The sequence below is a fragment of the Siphateles boraxobius genome, unplaced genomic scaffold, assembly GCF_051911475.1.
Source record: "Siphateles boraxobius isolate OS27281-9 unplaced genomic scaffold, OSU_SipBor_1 13, whole genome shotgun sequence".
Lineage (NCBI taxonomy): Eukaryota > Metazoa > Chordata > Actinopteri > Cypriniformes > Leuciscidae > Siphateles > Siphateles boraxobius.
In genome coordinates this window covers 19,487,088-19,508,398 of record NW_027508733.1, presented here as the reverse complement: position 1 = coordinate 19,508,398, position 21,311 = coordinate 19,487,088, and the positions used below count along the sequence as shown (strand labels likewise).

The 21,311-nt window shown below is 42.8% G+C and overlaps 1 protein-coding gene across 4 annotated transcripts in view; it reads right to left on the bottom strand.

The window, feature by feature from the left end:
* The window catches only part of frem1b (Fras1 related extracellular matrix 1b), a 33,493-nt gene extending 13,050 nt beyond the window's left edge, over window positions 1-20,443 (bottom strand). For 2 of the 4 annotated variants that reach the window (XM_077226346.1, XM_077226348.1), the window contains exons 1-18: window positions 20,329-20,443; window positions 20,103-20,206; window positions 17,723-18,032; window positions 17,553-17,647; window positions 17,120-17,400; window positions 16,199-16,398; window positions 15,795-16,118; window positions 14,870-14,978; window positions 14,664-14,795; window positions 12,411-12,755; window positions 12,171-12,313; window positions 11,887-12,083; window positions 11,683-11,773; window positions 11,422-11,589; window positions 10,943-11,151; window positions 10,727-10,820; window positions 10,361-10,613; window positions 1,275-1,469 (exon numbers count right to left, since the gene is read on the bottom strand). In XM_077226346.1, the coding sequence (XP_077082461.1) occupies window positions 1,275-1,469; window positions 10,361-10,613; window positions 10,727-10,820; window positions 10,943-11,151; window positions 11,422-11,589; window positions 11,683-11,773; window positions 11,887-12,083; window positions 12,171-12,313; window positions 12,411-12,755; window positions 14,664-14,795; window positions 14,870-14,978; window positions 15,795-16,118; window positions 16,199-16,398; window positions 17,120-17,400; window positions 17,553-17,647; window positions 17,723-17,956 (3,070 nt within the window). In that variant the 5' untranslated portion in view covers window positions 17,957-18,032; window positions 20,103-20,206; window positions 20,329-20,443. Of the gene's footprint in view, window positions 1-1,274; window positions 1,470-10,360; window positions 10,614-10,726; window positions 10,821-10,942; window positions 11,152-11,421; window positions 11,590-11,682; window positions 11,774-11,886; window positions 12,084-12,170; window positions 12,314-12,410; window positions 12,756-14,663; window positions 14,796-14,869; window positions 14,979-15,794; window positions 16,119-16,198; window positions 16,399-17,119; window positions 17,401-17,552; window positions 17,648-17,722; window positions 18,033-19,741; window positions 19,840-20,102; window positions 20,207-20,328 lie in introns of those variants that run through there. The other 2 variants (XM_077226347.1, XM_077226350.1) reach the window with 2 other exon arrangements.
* Between the last annotated feature and the right edge of the window lie 868 nt (window positions 20,444-21,311).

Here is a 21,311-nt window from a genome sequence, read left to right as displayed (position 1 = left end):
AAGATCTCATTTTAGTGAGCTGAAAGTGCCTTCATTGAAGCATGCTTATATTATTCTTCCCAAGAGCGTGTCCCAATATTTTTCTTCTTCTTCCTCTAATTTACAGGCTGCTCCCCTCGCTCCCACTTTCCTCACACCTACAATGGCACCTCACTAACGCTCACTCTTTTCCCCGGCATTCTTGCTCGGCTCTCGGCCAGCCCGCTGCCACCTGGGTGTTGATAAAGCCATCATGCCAATGCTTACTGGCATCTGCTTCCATTTACTGCACTGATAAATAATGAATGGAGAATGGGCACTGATGAGGTTGTGCTTGGATAGAGCTCGGAAACAAGGGGAGGAATTAATGACCCCCAGTCTGGAGTAAAAGTGATAAAACTCATCCCATAGCAGGGCAAGAGCTGGATTTTCCTTGCGTTCCTTTGCTTAAAGCTCTTATGCCAACCCAGTCTTTATTCAATGCAAATTAATTAAATGACTACTTTTTCCTCACAAACCAGTCTATATCTACTGCATGGACGCAAGATTGGAAAATCCTCCTTTTTTTCTGATGGGGATTAACCGAATTAGGAGATTATAGTTGTGATTGAATGAGAAAAGGGATAGAAGACACAATGGACGTGTCGTTTTATCCAAATGCGGGACTGCCCATTGTCTTTCCTCAGTGTCCCTATTGTCAAATTATTCTTACAGGAACATGTATCTCTTTCTTCTGTGCTTTTTCACCACACATGCTCTGCTTTCTCTCTTTAATCCCAACCAGCTGTGTGTACGTCTGCCGCCCCACATGCACTGACGACAAGAATGCAAGGATTTCCTGTGAACGTCCCACCGGCACCTAACTACCGTCTTCTACTCATTGTTTTGCTCTGGTCACTGTTCTCCATTGATAACTGCAAAGTTTCTGGAATGAAGTGTGAAATCCCCATTTTGGCGAGGCGTCCCCTGCACCCTGCCTCGTAACGTATGTACAGGGGAATAAAACGCTTGCATTAGTGACAATCCCTTAGCTGGGTGTGTGAGACCGCGATTAAGTGATTCATTTACCAATCTGCGGTCCATCACCTGCCTCGAAAATTGCTGGTTGCTTGATTTAAGCGGATTGTCATTACAGTGAATTAATTACACCTTAGCCAAATGCTCTGGCGATTAAATCTAGATTAGAGAGCATCTTGTTTTAATCCATTCGGTCCCTCAACACAAAGCAGCGCCAGTGTATGAAACGTCTTTTGTCGAGTAAGAGATTTACTACAGGCCCTGTGGTAGATGTTTACCCAGCGTTATGGTTGGGACCTGGTTGTTGACAGGCATCACAGTAATGTTGAAGTCATAGACCGGAAGCGTGCCATGCAGGGGGACAGGCGGGGGGACAGCATCCTCCTGGCAGCAGCCATCCATTGTTCCAGCCTCTCCATCCGACACAATGAGAGTGACAGTGTCCGAGACAGGATCAGGTCCAATCTCACCCCCTAGTGAATGATGAATGTATATATATATATATATATATATATATATATATATATATATATATATATATATATATATATATATTCATGCTAATTTAATTAATAAAAATGACATTAAATTTACTATCATTCATTAGACATTCACTATAACGACTTTTCAAACATCCTGCATGAACAAACATTTTTAAGGATGCATGATCTTATTCATCATGATCATGCATGATACCATATTGATTATTAGCCAATGTTACTATTTGTGTGTGTGTGTGTGTGTGTGTGTGTGTGTGTGTGTGTGTGTGTGTGTGTGTGTGTATATATATATATATATGTATATATATATATATATATATATATATATATATATATATATATATATATATATATATATATATATATACATACATATTAGTGCTGGGCAGGGCTGAACTGGGACTAAAAATCGGCCCGGGCATTTTGGCCCAGACTGGCCCACTAAATATAATCATAAACACAACCGATCTTTTCACACCCCTGACTATGTATACTAACTCCTATTAAAACAACCACTAATGCCATGTAGCCTAATGAGTGAGTAGGAATGAGTAAAAGTTAATAGATGAAATAACTACTAATTGTAAAATACAATCAAACTACTCCACAATGATGAATCCTAAAACAAGCTATAAGCTGCATTGGCATAGCAATACCAGTGTTTGACACAGGATTTTTGGTAAATCTGTGGTGGGTGGACCTCTGTCCCTTTAGGGGGGTTCGGGGGAGCACCACGTCAGAAACATTTGTGCTTTTTAATGTTAATTTCATCAATCTGGTGCACTTTGAGAGTTAAAAATTAAGAGCTCCAACCCATAATCAGTGTGCAAATAGAACAAAGAAAAACTCAACACTCTTTTAGCTGTGATATAGTGTCTGTCTACAATACACTACTACATAATAATAGTTATATAATATTAATTCCATGACAGTAATAGCCATATACTGTAAAACAAATGCACTGAAAAGTAAAAGCAACTTTCATAATTAGTTTTGTACTAATTATACGCTTGAAAGAGATGAACACATGATCTTTTATTTTGGCGCAAAACATGGTTTACAAACGCGTCTCATTACAATTCTAGTAAAATGCGTAATCTTCAACTATGCAGATGTGTAAATAATGCGTAACTGGTTAATGGGTTCCTACACTCATCGCCTCAGTGTTCTGAAAGTTGCCTAGTTCTGCTTACCACAGTTCTCTACACTCACTCATTCTCTCCTGATCCTCCTCAATATCCTCATCAGACACTTGAAGGAGCCGTTTCTTTTTTTCACGCTATTTCTCTGCACATTCCTACATTCGTTTCTTCTCCATCTCTGACTATTTTTACAGATACACACTGTCACTGCACGCGCGCTTAGAGCCCAAAGGGAGAGGAGTTTAAAGATGTGATTGGACCAGCCCAGTGCCAATCAAGAAAAACGCTGACTTTTTTTTGTCCAATGCATTACACCGGTACACAGATCCCAGCGCGCAAAACGACTCGGTTACTAACGTAACCTCGGTTCCCTGAGAGGAGGGAACGAGTATTGCGTAAGTAGCTTACGCTATGGGAAAACTCCTTTTCTCGAGAATATTGAAGTCTTTATGTAAAACGCATTGCAGCTGCACAGCTGACAGCAATGAACGAAGGCAGCTCGGTCATTGGGTGTGCTGCGGCAACTTGCTCGAACCAATGACGGGGCGACTCTGAATGCGCGACCAATGAGCGCGCTTCGCGCCCGCGCGCGTCAGAGCCCGCCAAGATGGGCGTGGCCAAGAGCTATATATTGGGCGCCCCGTCATGAGAGTTCTTTAGGTTAAAACGACTGAAGCGAACTAACCAAGCACAAGCACGGCAGCTTACGCAATACTCGTTCCCTCCTCTCAGGGAACCGAGGTTACGTTAGTAACCGAGTCGTTCCCTTTCGAGAGGTCTCTCCTATTGCGTAAGTAGCTTACGCTATGGGAACACCATGCAAAACGCCGTGCGTGCTGAACTTCGCCTTATGATAGCCAGAGGCAGGTGCCTGAGCTAAAAAAGCAAAGTTATCATCCAACTAGCCGGCAGAGGCGAGCTTTATATGTGGGAAAGAATACAGAGCGGCTAGAAGGCGCTCAGTGTGACACAAGCACATACATAATCTAGATACGAACTCGTAGTTCAACTAGCATCATGCTGATAGTACATTGGAATGCAGTGTCGGGACCTGTAGGTTGTAGAACCTGATAAATGTGGACGGTGAGGCCCAGCCTGCCGCCGCACAAATATCCTCGATCGGTATCCCGCTCGACCATGCCCAGGAAGAAGCCACACTCCTGGTGGAGTGTGCTTTGACTCCCCAGGGGCATTGAAGTCCCTTAGCTTCATAAGCCAGCGCTATAGCTTCAACTATCCAGTGAGAGATTCTCTGCTTTGAAACGGCGGAACCTTTCGTACGGCCGCCAAAGCATACAAACAGTTGTTCTGTCTGTCTGAATAGGGCAGAACGCTCCAAATACACTCTGAGAGCCCTAACGGGGCAGAGTAGATTAGCGTCGTGTTCGTCTGCTGGGGACGATAGCGCAGTTAGGGAGATAACCTGTGCTCTGAAGGGAGTGGTGAGCACTTTAGGAATATACCCATGTTTCGGTCTAAGGACGACCCTGCAGTCGTTAGGTCCGAATTCTAGGCAGGCAGCGCTTGTCGAAAGCGCGTGCAGGTCGCCCACTCTCTTGACCGAGGCGAGTGCCAGCAAGAGCGCAGTCTTGAGCGAGAGCTGTTTAAGGTGCACGGTTCGGAGTGGTTCGAACGGAGGCCCTTTAAGAGCGTCTAGGACAGTAGCTAGGTCCCAGATCGGCACTGAGGGGGGGCGTGAAGGGTTCATCCTCCTAGCGCCCCTTAGGAAACGAATAATTAGGTCGTTTCTTCCCAATGGACGTTCCATTACAGGGTCGTGTGATGCTGTGATGGCCGCCACATATACTTTGAGCGTGGAGGGGGCGCGGCCCGCCTCCAGAAGCCCTTGTAGAAAAGCGAGTACGTTCGTAATCTCGCATGTTTCAGGGTTCAGGCCCTTGGCATTACACCAGACACTGAACACTTTCCATTTCTGGGCATATAAGCGTCTCGTGGAGGGCGCCCGCGCCTCAGCGATGGTTTTTAGTGCTCCGCTCGTGAGGTTCCTGGGAACCCGTTGAGGGGCCATGCATGAAGGGCCCACAGATCGGGGCGGGGATGAAATATCATCCCGTTGGCCTGACTGAGGAGGTCTGGCCTCAGTGGAATCGGCCGTGGTGCAGATTGCATTTGCATCAGATCTGGAAACCATGTTTGGTTCTTCCAGAGTGGGGCTATCAGCAGCACTGCGTCTTTCTCCTCTCTGACCCGACTGATGACCTGCGGTAGCATCGCGATCGGGGGAAAGGCATATAAGGGACGGCTCGGCCAGCTCTGGGCGAGCGCATCCATGCTTTTCGTGAAGAAAAGAGGGCAGTGCGCGTTCTCCTTGGAGGCGAAGAGGTCGATCTCCGCTTTGCCAAAGGTTTTCCATAACCAGTGAATCGTCAGCGGGTTGAGAGCCCATTCTCCTGGGAGAATTTTGTCTCTGGATAGCATGTCCGCCCCCTGGTTCAGGGCACCTGGCACATGCGCTGCTCTCAGCGAGCGCAAGTTGTGCTGGGACCATAAAATGAGTCTCCTGGCCATTGAATGCATGGAGCTCGACCTGAGTCCACCCTGGCGATTTATGTACGATACTACCGTCATGTTGTCCGTTCGGACCAAGACGTGTTCGTTTCTCAGCTGTGGGAGCAGGGCTCTGAGAGCCAAAGCGACCGCTTTCATTTTCAGACAGTTTATGTGTAGGCGCTTCTCCGGGTTTGACCAAAAGCCGGAGACAGGCCTGCCCTCGTAAAGGGCCCCCCAACCTATTTTGGAGGCATCTGTCGTTATCATCTTTCTCCTTGTGTTCACACCCAGACTCACGCCTGACTGGTACCAGTCGGCGGCTTTCCAGTGCGTCAGGGCTTTTATACAGCCGTGGTTCGCTCTGATTAAAAGGTGGCCCGAACGCCACGCGTGAGTAGGGACGCGGCTCTTGAGCCAGCGTTGGAGAGGGCGCATATGCAACAATCCTAGCTGGAGTACGGCCGATGCTGAGGCCATGAGACCGAGCATCCTCTGAAACCGCTTGACGGGGGCGAGCGCGCCCGCCCTGAATGATGTTGCAAGGCGCCGGATGGTGAGCGCGCGCTCTGATGAGAGACGCGCTGTCATTTGCATCGAGTCTAGAACTATTCCCAGGAAAGAAATCCTCTGGCTGGGAGATAGTATGCTTTTTGCAAAATTGATTCTTAGACCCAGGCATTCTAAATGGCTGATAATCCAAGATCTGTGTGTTATTAACTGACTCTCTGATTGTGCTAGAATCAGCCAATCGTCGAGATAATTCAGTATTCGCACTCCCCTTCGCCTTAGGGGGGAAAGTGCTGCATCCATACATTTCGTGAATGTACGGGGAGCCAGGGACAGGCCGAACGGAAGTACTGTGTACTGGTACGACTGTCCCTCGAAAGCGAATCTCAGAAACGGCCTGTGATGAGGCGCTATTGGAATGTGAAAGTAAGCATCTTTCAGATCCACTGAGAGAAACCAATCTCCTGGGCGTACTTGCGCGAGGATATGCTTGGTTGTTAACATTCTGAACGAGCGAATCATTAGTGCTTTGTTCAGGTGTCTGAGATCTAGGATGGGGCGGAGACCGCCATCCTTTTTCGGGACGAGAAAATAGCGGCTGTAAAAACCTGCCTCGCTCAGAGAGGGGGGAACAGTTTCCACAGCACCCTTTTCTATTAGTTTGCGCACCTCGGTGCGTAGAACATGTGAGCACTCTTTTCTCATTTTCGTCTCGACCACAGTCGTAAAACGTGGTGGTCTGCGAGCGAACTGGAGCGAGTATCCGTGCTTTACTATATTCAATACCCATTTCGGCATATCTGGAATATTTTCCCATGCCGCTGCGTGTACAGATATGGGCTGAATACAGGCTAGGGGCGGGCCGCTGTGACGCAGGGACCCGGCCAGCGAATCGCCTGAGCTCATAGCTCTCAGAGGCGCGGGCGCGCGCTGAGCAGCTGAGTGAATGGGCGCGTGTGTGATTACAGCAGCGCGCGCTGTGTCTGTAAAACTCGCAGCCTGGGCTGGGGTTGTGTTTGACACTGTAAGGACAGTGTTTATAAGTGGGGGTGCATAAACAGTGGTAGGCACACGCGTCACTTTTATAATGTTTCCCGCTTTTACTGGGGATGAATTTATAACTGTGTGAACAGTGCTTGTGTGTAGTGGTGCGTACATGACCGTAGGCACGTGATCTACATTCATGGGGTGCGCAGCTTGAGCTGGGAATGAATTTGGCACTGTTTTGACAGTATCTGGGAATGCACACCTTGTGGACATGTGAACCCTTAGTGACACAGGCAGAAAAAGACTCTTTTTGTGTTTTCTGTGCGTCGCCGTAAAAACGGCGTTTGTTTGCAGGTGAGCGAGCTCTGTGACTGGCCCATTGACTGCTGTATGAACATATCCAGCCGCCTGTAAGGGGACTGGGTAATGCTTGAGCTTTTGCAGAGAGAGTGGTCCGGCTTTTGCGAGACACGCACTCTCTCTTTTCATTCTTGTGGCTAGGACGGCTTTCGAGGCTCGGGGTTCAGCACAATCTTGGGCCGAGGACCCCGTCGCTCAGAAGGCGGCTTGCGGTTGTGAGAGCGCGAGCGGCGTCGGGCGTCAGCCTGAGGCGCGGGCTGAGAGGCGGTGGGGGCTGTTCTAGCCCGCTGCGGCTGCGGCGGCCTCTGTCTGCTCTGCGATGAGCTGGAGCGCTTGGGCAGGAAATGCCGCATAGCTTGTGAAGCATTCTGGGCCTCAGTGAAGCGTTCGGCGAAACCCTTAACCGCCGGTCCAAACAGCCCGCTGGTGGAGATAGGCGCGTCGAGAAATGGCGCCTTATCCGCGTCCTTCATCTCAGTCAGAGTCAACCACAGATGGCGCTCGAGAACAGTCAAATTAGCCATGGCACGGCCGATAGACTGGGCGGTGGCCTTCGTGGCTCGCAGGGCTATGTCAGTCGCGCTGCGTAGGTCCTTAAAGGCTTCGGGTTCGGGGCCAGACTCGTCCATAGAGCGGAGAAGCTTGGCTTGGAACACTTGAAGTACCGCCATAGAGTGAAGCGCTGATGCAGCTTGGCCGGCGGCGGCGTAGGCGCGACCGGCGAGAGCTGAAGTAGTGCGGCAGGGCTTCGAGGGGTGGGAAGCTTTGGCTTTCCATCCGGTGGTGGAGGGCGGGCAGAGATGATTGGCCACGGCCTCCTCGAGGGGCGGTGTTCCCTCGTAGCCTCTTTCCTTCGCGCCGTCCACAGAGGAGAGCGAGGAAGAAAAAGAAGGCTTTAGGCGCGCAGAGTGGGGGGCTTTCCACGACTTGGTGAGTTCGTCGTGAACTTCCGGGAAGAAGGGAGAAGGCCTTTGCCGAGGGGCCTGCTGGCGCCCCTGCAGAAACCACTCATCCAGTCGGCTCCGGGTTGGTTCTTCGGGAGAAGACCAATCGAGCCCGAGGTCTTCCACGGCCTTAGAGAGAACGCGGATAATCTCGCTATCCATGGTGGAGCCCCCGCTCGCGCTAGCTAGCGTCGACGGGGCGGGGTCGAGAGTGGAGCCCGGCCAGTCGTCCGATGCAGCGTCGATTGACAAGCTGTCATCCATTCCCCCGTCGTCCTCGGACGCGCCGAAAGTCACAAGGCCCACCGCTCTGCTAGAGGGGTGTGGGTCCGGCTGGGTGAACTGAACCGGCGGTGGGGAAGGCAAGAGCGGCGGTGAAGCACGCGGAGACTGGCTCGGCGTGACGTCACTGAGCTCAGGTTCAGGAAGCCTCTGTGAGCGGCGCTTTTTCTTAGTGCGCGGCTCGAACAGAGGGATGGCGGCGATGGGCTCGCTCACGGCGAAAGCGGCGAGGCGAGCCCGCAGTGCGGAGAGACCCAGGTCGTCACATTCGGGGCATCCGCCCTTGGTCAAAGCAGCTTCTGCGTGGTCCCGGCCCAGGCAGCGAGCGCAGATGATGTGACGATCCCCGTCCGGGAGAAGGTCTCTGCACGACGCGCAGGAAGGCATTTGAAACAACGCCTTGGAAAATTTGCTCTTTTACAAGTGTCGCAGAGCGAACAGATGTAAATACTTGCGTGAGCAGTACGCCGGATGGCTCAGTAGGATCGCGTTAGAAGGCGGCTGAAGGTGCCGACGTCCTCGTAGCAAATCCCGCTGGTATGCTTTTCGACGGCGAAGCTTCAATAATCCGGAGGATCCAGCGAAGAAGGTGTTCGCTGAAGGAGATTAAATCTAAAGAACTCTCATGACGGGGCGCCCAATATATAGCTCTTGGCCACGCCCATCTTGGCGGGCTCTGACGCGCGCGGGCGCGAAGCGCGCTCATTGGTCGCGCATTCAGAGTCGCCCCGTCATTGGTTCGAGCAAGTTGCCGCAGCACAGCCAATGACCGAGCTGCCTTCGTTCATTGCTGTCAGCTGTGCAGCTGCAATGCGTTTTACATAAAGACTTCAATATTCTCGAGAAAAGGAGTTTTCCCATAGCGTAAGCTACTTACGCAATAGGAGAGACCTCTCGAAAGGGAACTAAAAGAATGGGCCGCCGATGTACAAGTATTATGGGCCGTTTAGACAAAAACGTTTTTTTTTTTTTTTTTTTTTTTTAAGAATGATCTGTATCGGCCCAAAAAACACGTTGGCCCACCGGGAAAATGCCCGGTATGCCCGATGGCCAGTCCAGCCCTGGACCTGGGCAACGATTCATCGCATCCAAAATCCAAAAAAGTTTGTGTTTACATAATATATGTGTGTGTACTGTGTAGGGTTAGGGTTAATTATTTGTATATATATTTTACACACAACATGCATGTATATATTTAAGAAATATTTGCATGGATATACTGTATATATATTTATATATAAATAACACATTTTGTCTTAAATACATGCATGTGTGTGTATTTATATATACAAAATAATTATACACAGTACACACATATATTATGTAAACACAAACTTTTATTTTGGATGCGATTAATCACGATAGTTCTTGCCCAGCACTTTATATACAAAAATAAATAAATATATATATATATATATATATATATACACACACACACATATATATATATATATATATATATACCACATTTATATCCACATATAGATTACCTTTGCCATCATCTAACACTCACTTAGAGCTAATTTAATAACGCTGTTAAATGCTATAATCTTTAGCGTGTCTCAAAATTAATATCCATTTTTCAAACTGTACATTAAAATGTTTTGATGCCTAAATTTACTTGTAGCATTTTAAGCTATTTATTTTGTGGTTTATTTAAAATTTTTAATAGATTTATAATATCTGACATTTATTGTTAATCCAGGCCTGGACTATTTTATCTTATGTTGTTTTATTGTGTGTGGCAGCAGTCGACCGTGAGGGGCTGCCGTCTTTACTTTAGTTTTTGTATTTGTTTATTTATTTTATTAAAGTCTGTGAATGTCCGCCGGTTCCCGCCTCCTTCCTCCCATAACAACAAACGTTGCTACAATTATTTTATATGAATAAATATTGTAATAATTGGGCTTATCAGCCCTTATTACACTTTTTTTTTCGAACAATGGGTAAATATTTCGCTACATTATTTAATATCGTGACATAAAAGTCTGTATCACAAAAGATTTATAGTGCATTTTCATTATATTATTATTTAAAACACTATGCGCAGCACACCTGCATGATGTGTGAAACAGGCCTACAGTAGGTGACACCTAAGTATCACTAACTAGCCTCCTGTCTTGGTTATAACCTGTGTGCAGGTAGAAGATGAGCCCATTGAGCACATCCAGCTGGGAGAACTTGTCCACTGTGACCCCATTTCGCTGTAGCGCCCCACGTGCAGGTGTTCTGGCAAGCATGTATGTTAGCCGAGTGTCCTCGCTGTCAACATCTGTAGCAGAGAGGTACTCAACCGTAATTTGGACCTGACCCCCCTCTTTGCAGGACAGTTCAGCCCTCAAGTTGGAGTCTAACTGTGGGGGCTCGTCGTTCACGGGCATGATCTAATAAAACATGCAAATAAGAAGCACCAAGGAAATATGCATTTTAATAAGGGAATGCTGCATGGAAACACAATGCAAGCACAATAAAATGTGTCAAACATCAAGAAAATTACCTGAACTAAAAGCTTTCCATGTGCAGAGTTGATTCCATCTGTGATTGTAAGACCAATACTATCCTGCAGGGTCTCAGAGTCATCATGAATGTATCTAGCCATAGAGAGAGTATTGTGATATTCAACAGATCATAAAATCACCCCCATCAATTCTTCTTAGACATGAATTTTTAACCTTACAAATATAATTTTTAGTTAAATTTTTTCACCTCATACCTGACCCTCAATGCTTTGAGGTCCTGCAGTCTGAAGGTGTCTCCTTCTAGCAGTGTCGAGCCCTGCAGCTCCAGTCTCCCATGTTGAGGTTGAGTCTTCACATGTACCCTGAGCTGATCTTCTGAACTGTCCACATCCTGCACCAACATGTGCTCCTCCATCAAGAAACTACCGCCACCTTCCTCGACCCTCAGCAAGTTAGTGAACATCTATGAGTGAAGGTTTGGGAAATGTATACAATTATTTAGATTTATGTTTGATAAACTGATTACACGAAACTTGTTGAGGAATAAATACTGACTTTTAGACTAGGATTGTAGATACAGTATACTGTACCCTTCAATGAAGTGTGAAATATTAAATCTATATCTACTACAAATATACTCACTGAGATTTAACATTATACTCTAATACAGTGGTTCTCAACTGTTTGGGTTCCCAAACGCTTCCCTTAATAACACAAGGAGTGAGCAACTCACTTCTGGGGCCTGGTTGTCAACAGGTGTGACTGTGATATTGAAGATGAGTCCTGTGAGAGCGCCGCCCTGCTGGTCACTCACAGAAAACACAAACTGCACGAAAAGAGGCTCAGGACCAATATCCTCTATTGGAGGCATGTAAGCCACTTTATGGTGGTTCACTCCATGCTGCAGAAGACAACAATAATAACATCTTTCTGAACATACGCATTACAATAGCATGGAACATTTAGGGAACTAAATTGTGTGCATGTTTCAGACCTGGGTAAAGGACTTAAGCACTGGAACCATTGCATCTTTTTTCATGGAGTTTGTGGTGTCAGTATAAAACAGTCTGCCTGCATCTAATAACCTGCAAGAATGCGAGAAGTAAAATGAACAAGAAAGGAACCATATTCTTAATAATATATAATATACATATAAACATCATTGTTACTGTAATAGGTAGGAAATGCATAAGCATACCTGGTGTTTCCCAGTCTAAAGCAGGGATGAGTGATAACATACATAAGGTCAGTATCCGAATGCTCTATATCTCTGAAGTGCAGGTGGCTCTGAGTAATGTAAACTACTTCAGTTTCCTTCACCGTGATGGAGCGAACCGTTCCGGAAACTTCCTCAGGCAACTGGTCCTTCACTGGAAACACGTGGATCACCACAGTCTAATTTGAAAACGTACAAAGAAAACATTCCGGTTATAAATATTCACACTGAAATGGAATTTAATAGGAAAACAGATACCAAGTTACATGTCTGTCCGATAGATTCGGAGGCTGATGGACATCTGAGAGGATGAAATCAAACGAATCCTCAAACACTTCCTCCCCTGAGTGCTTGTAGTAGATTAGACTTTGAAAAAGGTCCCTCTGCAGGAAGCTCTTCACTGGGACACCTGGTTGATGTGACATCATCTAATGTAAGTCACGTCAGATAAGTTGAAACTTACTGAAATATAACCCATTAAACCCATTGCATTAAATCCAACTGACCTGGTTCATGAGGAGAAGACTTCTTTACCAGCTGTCCCGCTCTGGGAAAAGTAATCAGCTGATACTGAATGTAGTCGTCGCTGGAGTCCAAGTCTGAGGCCATCAGCATGTACTCCTCCACCCTAACCGTACCACCTTCTTGGACCTCAAAAGCCACATTATTGATTAAAAAAGGAGGGGTGTCGTCTTTTGGAAGAACATAGATGGGGAATTTGTGTCTGATGCTGTGGCGGCCATCTGTGATTCGGAAGACGACGTAATCCCTTGTGGTGTCGCTGTCCGAATGATGATAGACCACAACGCCTTCTCTGAGATCCTTGACCTTAAACATGAAGCCTTTTCCACCTTTGGATGAATAAGAAAAGATTGGTTATGAAATGTGGTTTGGGCCTGTTTGAATGTTTGATCAATTAAACTCCAGGTCAAGTTAAAGCGATAGTTCACCCAAAAATTAAAACTCAGAATCATTTACTCATGTCGTTCCAAATCTGTATGACATTCTTTCTTCTATAAAACACAAAGGATGTTTCGAAAGACATTTTGTTTTTTGTCTGTTTGTTTTTGTCCATAAAATGAAATTAAATGGGGATGAATCATGTTTTTGTTTCATTTTATGGACACAAACAGTTGTTTGGGCGGACAATAATGTTGACAAGTAGTCAATATAATCTAAAATTATTTTTAAACTCATACTATCATTTGCAATTTCATTCATTTGGCTCGATGCAATTGTGAAAGTTTTGTTTTTCGCCTGAAGGCACAAATGTTGGCTTTGGCTTCTCCCAATTGCGAAAAAATAAAAAGAAAGATGGCGTCCTTCCCAGGCAATGGCTGCTGCCCACCGTGAAGCTGAGTTTCTCTTGCTTGCCAGGGAGACAGAAGGGCAAGGTCACCAGACGGATTGAATGATGACTGGTTGCACAGCAAACCTAATTAGCAACTTTATCAGGGGGAAACGGCCACAAGTCCAATGGAGAAACAAGTAAGTAATTGGGCCCAAAGGTGGCTGTGGGCATCAGGCCCAAAAAAACAGTCTCCATATAGATACCTGACGCAAGAGGACATTGGGCGGCAGCTTTCCATTTGGCCGAAGGCTGACTGAGGACTTTCCCAAGGGTCGGAGTCCCTGAGTTCGAGGTCTACGTGAGCAATTCCCAATCCGCATTTAGATTCTCAAGAGAGATCGGTCCATTCTGGACCAGAACTTGCTGTTCAGCTCAATCTTCGTGTAGTAAAATGAGGTGCTTTTGGAGTCGATTTGAAGCCAAACTTATGGGACGCTTCTATTCTCAGCCAGAGGGATCACAAAGTGACACATCAACCCAAAACGTAAACACCAATTAAATGAAAGGTTTGGCTAAAAGCGGGAGCTGTTGTTTAAGTAGGCTGGAGGCTTCTGCTGATCAGGTGGTCTTCTGTCGGGAATGACACAAGGAACGGGGCCATGGGCCTGGAAATCCTCCAAACCAGAAAACACAAAAACAATCTACCGCAGTTTTCACGGGAGAACGCATGCAGCAAAACATCCCATTCAAAACCTGGAATCGCAATTTGGCATGTTCTTTCCAACATACCAAAGATTTAGAGGAATAGTTCACCCAAAAATCAATTACTCATGTCATTCCAAACCTGCATGCCTCTCTTTTTTCTTCTATGGAACACAAAAGTAGAGGTTTATGAAAAATGTCTTTTTTTTTTTGTCCATTAAATCTAAATGTTGTTTATTCCCCATTGATTTCATTGTATAAAAAATACCTTTTTGGGTGAACTATCCCTTCATTCAGTGCTTTTGAAACTCTAGAACATTCCCATGAATAAATCTTTTCAGATAGACACATGATTGTCACCAGTTCTCAAAGCTTGCTAAGATAATGGTCTGATGGAAGAGAAATGACCTTGTGTTGGACATCTGGCATGAAATGCCATAAGTCTTTACAATCTGCTTCGTTCAGGGTCTGTGCAAACAAAAGTCTGCTGGAGTGGAAGGACAGCCGCTACGGCTCTAAAGACATCTTTGGTCTGCGGCCCCTGGCAAAATGTTGCCGAAGCATTTTACACCTGATTAGCAAACCCGTGCAGGCTACACGGACATATGTTTCTTGAATGATGCCCACATGATGAATGGTTACCACATGGATGGAGAAGGAATAAAAGAGTGGGTATACACTTACTATGACAAATCAGTGAGACTAAGGTCTTGGGAATTGCATTTGGATTTGCTTATACTTTCAGAGAGGTGACAGATTCCTTTACCTCTAACACTTAAGTGTCCATTAAGAGGGCCATCCATAGCTATCAGGGTGACGGCGTCTATGTTGTCGTTATCAACAACCTGTAGGTGCTCCCATGTGATCGGTCTGGATTGGCCTTCCAACAAATCTAAGCCTGTAAAGATAAAGATGTTTAGCCTCATTGTCTCATTTAGAAGATGATTTATTTTAGCTAATATGCTAGAGTACCCATATTCCACGAGACTCGAGGGGAGTTGGTCTCTGCAGTGCGGATAGAGATGTGCATCAGGATAGGAAGACTCGGCACAAATGAGCCATCGATGGCCTGAAACTCAACCTAGAGAACAAATTAATTAAAAAGCAAAAATAAATTAATAAATAAAATATAAAAGTCAAATTTGACATTTCATTTTTATTTCTGAGAACACTGGTTAGAAGTTATATTAAATATGAATTATTTTGGCAGATAAGATGCAAACTAACACAAAAAAAAAAAAAATACATTGTTAACAAGACACTGTAAATTAAATATTTTCCAGACATTCTAAACATTCGATAATACTTTCTACACATTTATATATTATTAATTTTTAATTCATTATATTATTCTAAATATTATAAATATCTTAAGGTTTATAATAATGCTTATGATACTTCACAACATAAAGCAGTGTTATTTTAATATTATTTATTTACTATTACAGTATTCATTCATATTTTGATTTAGCGTTAAGTTTAGTGTACATTTTAGTTAATTTTTACTATGTGCTTTTGTTATTTTAATTTATTTATATTTATATTTAGCTTTATTTTTTTTATTTTAGTTAGCTGCCATAGCAACATTTTTCCTCTAATATTTATATTTTATTTTAATTTCAATGAACAAAAAAATATTTTTGATAGATTTAGTTAACAATAACAACACTGATATAAAGGGGTCCTTATATAAATAATATATTTGTAATAACAAAACAAAAAAATTATAGCTGGCTTTAAATTTTAGGATTGAAGTCCCTCGCAAGTGGGTCATCCTATTCGGGGGCCTGTCGCATTAAAAAGTTTTAAAAAGATCTCATAATTTGACAGGAAAAAAAACTTAAATTTGCCTTTCAAACTTTCCTGTACATCAAATAATTTATCAGCTCTAACTGACCTCATAGTTCCTCCTGGCTGCGTGACTGCTGTTTGGGGGCTGATAAGCGATTTTCATCTCATTCAGGTCTTGCCACGAAAAGGAGGATGCCGTTTTAGTGTGATCGTCCAAATGAGTTATATACCCCTCTGCTGGAGGTTTGGTCACGTTGAAGATGAGCTGGGCCTGAGAGGTCTCGTCATCTTTGGCATCCAGGGCAGCAGTGGTCATGGGGGTGAGGATGAACTGATCCACCTCCAGGATGAACGTAGACATGAAGGCAGCGTGGGGAGGTTGGTTCTCCATGGCCCCCTGGATCAATACCGGTATCCAGATACTCTCGGTCTAAGAGAGAAGAAGGGAAGGAGAAGATTCAGAGGCCTGTGTTATGTTTTAATACAAACCTGATTCTTAAGCCATTCTACCTCCAACACGGCTCGGGATGTCTGGTCCCTAAACTCAACCCTGATCGGGATGTAATCAATCTCAGGTGATGGAGGACTGTGGTGCTGGTACTTCAGACCTGAAGTTAAGAACTCGGTGCAGTCCGTCTTCAAGAACTCAACTTCCCTTGTGTTGTGGTCACAGGCTTTATTTCCAGGGCACGCAATTCCAGTGTGACGTCCTTGAAAAGTTTGAATAGAGATGAGAATTTCTTAGAAATGTATTCTTTGTATTCATTTAGGTTTCATGTGGTAAAAAAAAACAAAAACCTTTTAATCCACTTTTAAGAAAAAAAAATTCCAAAAGTGTCATGTGGTATAACCATTATGTAAAAATAAGAACAATTCTCCAAATTTTCACACTAACATTTTAATCATTAGTTTCAAAAAAGTTTTTAAATATATTTTTCAAGATAAAAAGTTATTCTTTACAAATATAATGAATTATTAATTCATCAAAATTACGTTTTAGGGGTGTCGCGCCACTTGACATTTTCGTAAACATTTTAGTCATTATTTTCAAATAAAATGTTGAATGGTAAAAAGTATTTAAAAAAAACAAAAAAAACAAATAACATTATTTATTAAATGATAAACAGTTTGAATCATTTTCAGTTTTTGGGGAGTCACAACATCTCTGTATACATTTTTGCAAAAATATTTAAAATATATTTTTCAAAATATTTAAAATATTTTCTTTTAAGAAAAATATAATAAATTATTCATTTATAAACATTTTTTGTTTTTGTTTTTAGGGTGTCAAACCACATGACATTATTTAAAAAATATTAATCATATTTAAAAAAAAAGATTAAATAGTATTACATTTTAAATATTATTTTAAGGTAAAAAGTACTTTTCAAAAATATAATTAATTTTTAATTCATAAAAATTATGTAATACCTTTTCTTGGTCCAGCCTCAGTGGCTATCATTGTTTCAGGATCCTCAACGACCAGTTGACCAAGCACTGGGACGTTGATCTCAGAGCTGAGAAGACGTACTTTGCAGATCACATCAGGCTGGGTTTTAAAGGTAAGGACACTGCTATTGATGGCATTGGAAAGGCCATAGAACTCAGGAACCACCAAAGGAACATTTCCAAGCTCTGTGAGGCTCCTCTGAGGTTCCAGCACATGTATCTGTAGTAGCACAGTCTCAACAAAAGTCTGGATTTCTGTAAACCTGAACACAGGCATAGAAAAAAGCATTTTGGTATGGAAATTACATTAGGTCTTGGAAATAGTTTTTTTTTTCCAGCTCTCAAAAGCCCTTATTGAAGTAACAGCCGTAACATGTTGATGTTGGACAAGGATAATGACCACACAATGTTTCACCTGTAGACTCTCAGCATGACAGTGTCCTCCTCAAGAAGAGGACTGCCATTGTGAACATACTTCACCTCGTCAGGTAAGAACTGGCAGTCAAAAACCTGTGAAACAATACAATTATTTTCCTATTTTATATTTAATAGCTCAATGTGCTGAATCTGGATTTGTTTCGTTACCTGAGGAGTCAGCTTCCCCACCCTTTGCGTCACAGGCTCGGTAAGCAACACTTCTACCTTACAGGCCTCAGATATACCATTTGTGTGGAACTGAAGTTCACTAGCCGTGACAAACACAGACTGGCCTCTGGCTACCCGAAGACCTGCGTTTAGCCGAACCAGACTGGAAGCTTGGACATGTGACCACAGATGACTCAAGGTGAGCAATGTCAAAGCAAGAATGAACACCCCCATTTTTTTTGGTCAGTTGCTTGATATCCAAGATTATCCTTTTCAGATCAGACGTCTTGCTCTCATTTCCAACAGTGTGCTGCATGAAAATAAAGGACGAGGAATATAAACCAACAAATAAGTATTAAATAGAACAATTCATACATTCATTAATATTTCACAACAATAAAGTAGACTACTTATTAAACTATTGTTTAAGAGTAGCCTGACATAGGGAGAGGGATATTTTCATTCTATAAAGCATTTGATTGGACAAAAATGTGGATACACCCACAAGCACAAGATGAGTCATCAGTATTTTTAGTCTCAGGAGAGAAAGACTGCACATATTTGTAGCTCGTACACTGCAAAAAATGACTTAATGATTTTGAGTTTTTCATTTTTCTTTTTTAATAAGTTGAAAAATATTTGAACAGGTATATAAGATATATGTATATATATAAAACATAAAATAAATAAAATACTCATTAATAATAGGATTTTAGCAGTGTAGGAGTACACTAGCATTAGGTAGCTTAAAGCAGCTGTTATTGTTAACTAAAACTTAACTATTTAAAATTTAACTATAAAAATAAAAATATTAGATGTAAAACGAAAACTTGACAACTAACTGAAATAAAAAAGCTTAAGTTTAAAATACTGAACTTAATAAAGCTAAATGGATTTAGCTTTATTAAGTTCATTAGTAAAACTAATAAAAAGGTAAAATTAGTAAAAATTAGTAAAATTAAATTAAAGGGACTATGTGTAGTTTTTTAGGTATTTTATTATCTAAAATCAATATTTTTATTCATAAATATGTCCTCAATGGTATACAAATACCTCTGCCAATTATCTGACTGATCCTCGTAAATGAAGAATTTATTATCTTTATATACATGTGACGGGTAGGTCCACGGAAGCTTCCATGTCGTTCCGCCATCTTGAAAAACTATAAAAGCAGAGAGGGTAAAAAAGTACTAGGCCAACGCGTTTCCACAACCCGTTTTCTTTCAGAGCCAGCGTCACGTCACTGAAAGCAGCAGAAACGGAGGAGCAGAGCAGTGAGAGGCGCTTGTCACGGCCCCGGCGAGTTTAAAAGGCTGCATTGCACTGTTATTATTCATACTGTAACATTCGTTTGTTCGTTGTGTCAAGTTGCAGTTTGTTTGAAATAACAAACCTGTTCACCCGAAGGAAAACTCGACGAAGTGCTGTTAGAAGACATCCTGTCATAGCTTTTTGGTACATAACAGCTACCGTAGATGCAACACGCATTTGAAAAAGCGAGGCGCTGGAGAGCACAATTCGTTTGAATGCAAAATACAATTTCACCGCTAGATTCGAGAAATTCCTACACAATGTCCCTTTAATAAAAAAAAAAGACAAAAGCACATAGAAAAATGACCAAACCTAAAATTAAAAAGAAAAGCAAATTTAAAATATTAATAAACACTATAGTATATATAAAAAAATACACTAAAATAACACTGCCTCTCAAAGCTAACATACATCTAAAAGCCTCAAAATCTAAAAGTTTTAGATTACATGGGGTCTAAAACTATGTGGCAACAGAAGGGTTAATCAGTCTCACGCTGCCTCAGTCCTGGAAATGGAATCAAGCATCAAAGAAGCATCTGAACTACAGTAATGTTGTTGTTTTCTATGCAGCCAAACATCAGAGGTGCTATCAGACAAAGCTTTGATACAAGCTCAAAGTTTTAGCCACATCGAACATTTCATTGCTCAATAAAAACTTAAATGGGCTAAAGAACAGAACTTATCACCATGTGTTGTTAACAATCTTACCTCATGGTGCAAACATGCTCTCTCAAAATGGTTTGTAAATGTTTTGACTTCGCTTCAAGCTTCAATAATTCATCTAGATGTTTTAAATCTGCTTGTTTAAACATGACTCATGCACACAGATGCTAACATGTTCAGACAAATAATCAACAGCCTGAACCTCTTTCTGAGAAGACAATAAAAGGCTTTAAGAGAAAGTTGGTAACTCATAAAAAGCAATTGTTTGTGTTAAGAACCAATAAACCAGCGAGAAAAAGGATAGCGAGATTTGCATTTGAATTCAGTCCTATTTTGCCAAGTTTTAACTGTCTAAAACACAGAGCAGAAGATGGAGAGAGACAATACAGAAGCATTCTTAACATACCTACAGCTGAATCCACGGTTGGCCTGCAGTTCCTTTAATGTGTGTAGACTAACAGAACAGTTCAGCCCTCCTCAAACAGCAGAGGTTTACCCTCAACTGCCCCCCTAAAGACCACAGAAAAACATCACCAAAACACAAACAGACCCTGAAAGAAAGATAAGGAGTCGGAGAGAAGAACAAAAGATGCAAGAATCATGACTGCTTGCCTTTGCTTATCACGTCCTACCTTGAAGCAGAGCAACAGAAATCAGCAGAGCGAAGGAAGACTTGAAAAAGGGGAGGAAAAATTCAATCTCCTCACACAGGAAACGTGCAGACCAGTTTCCAAAGGTTTCTACTTCTCACAAACCCAGATGTTCGGATTCCCTGAAGATGGAAAGACCCTCCTGCTCTCAAAAAGAGTAAGAAGGTTAGATGAAAAGAGAGTGAAATTAGTAACAGCTTCTAGTAAGTTTTCAATTTATCAAATGTCTGAAAAGCAACCCTGTTCGCTTTGATGTTTTACGGCCCTGCAGCCTTCGTTAAAGGAAATGGAAGTAGCGTTTTGTTGGCTGAGGGAACAGAAGTAACCTTAACACAAAGGTGTTTTGACAAACTGTAGCACATCCGACTCACATGATTCACAAACACAGTCTACCCGCATACACCTTCCTCTTGCCCCAGGCTGACCTGCGGGACAAAGGCATGCCTCTTCCCTGCTGTGCAACTCCGTTCAGGCCAGACTGATAAATGTGGGCCGGTCACTCTCGTCTACCCCCCGCCGCGTCTGCGTGGGGGTGAGAAACTCTGTTGCCATGCCTCTCACTCATTTTTTTTAGGAAGTCATTCCAAAAGAAAACTTGGAGACCGGTTACACAACTGGAGTTTTAGTTTTAGCAAGGAACAAAAATGTGAAAAAATAAATATAATGAAATAATATGGAATATTTATAATGATCAGTGTTGCTTTACAAGTAATGCAAGTTACGTAATTAGATTACTTTTACAAGAAACTAATAAAGTAATGGATTACTTGGAAATGGATTAATTTACAACAAAATATCTGAGATACTTTTCAAATAAATAATGCAAGTTACTTTGTTTTTCCGTTTATTGACTGACAGCTCTCTTGTCTCCATGTTGAGAGAAATGAGAGTATAAGTGCAGAGGCTTTGTGTGTGAACATGATGCTTATTGTAGTTCTACTAATGTGAATATGCTTTTACTCATC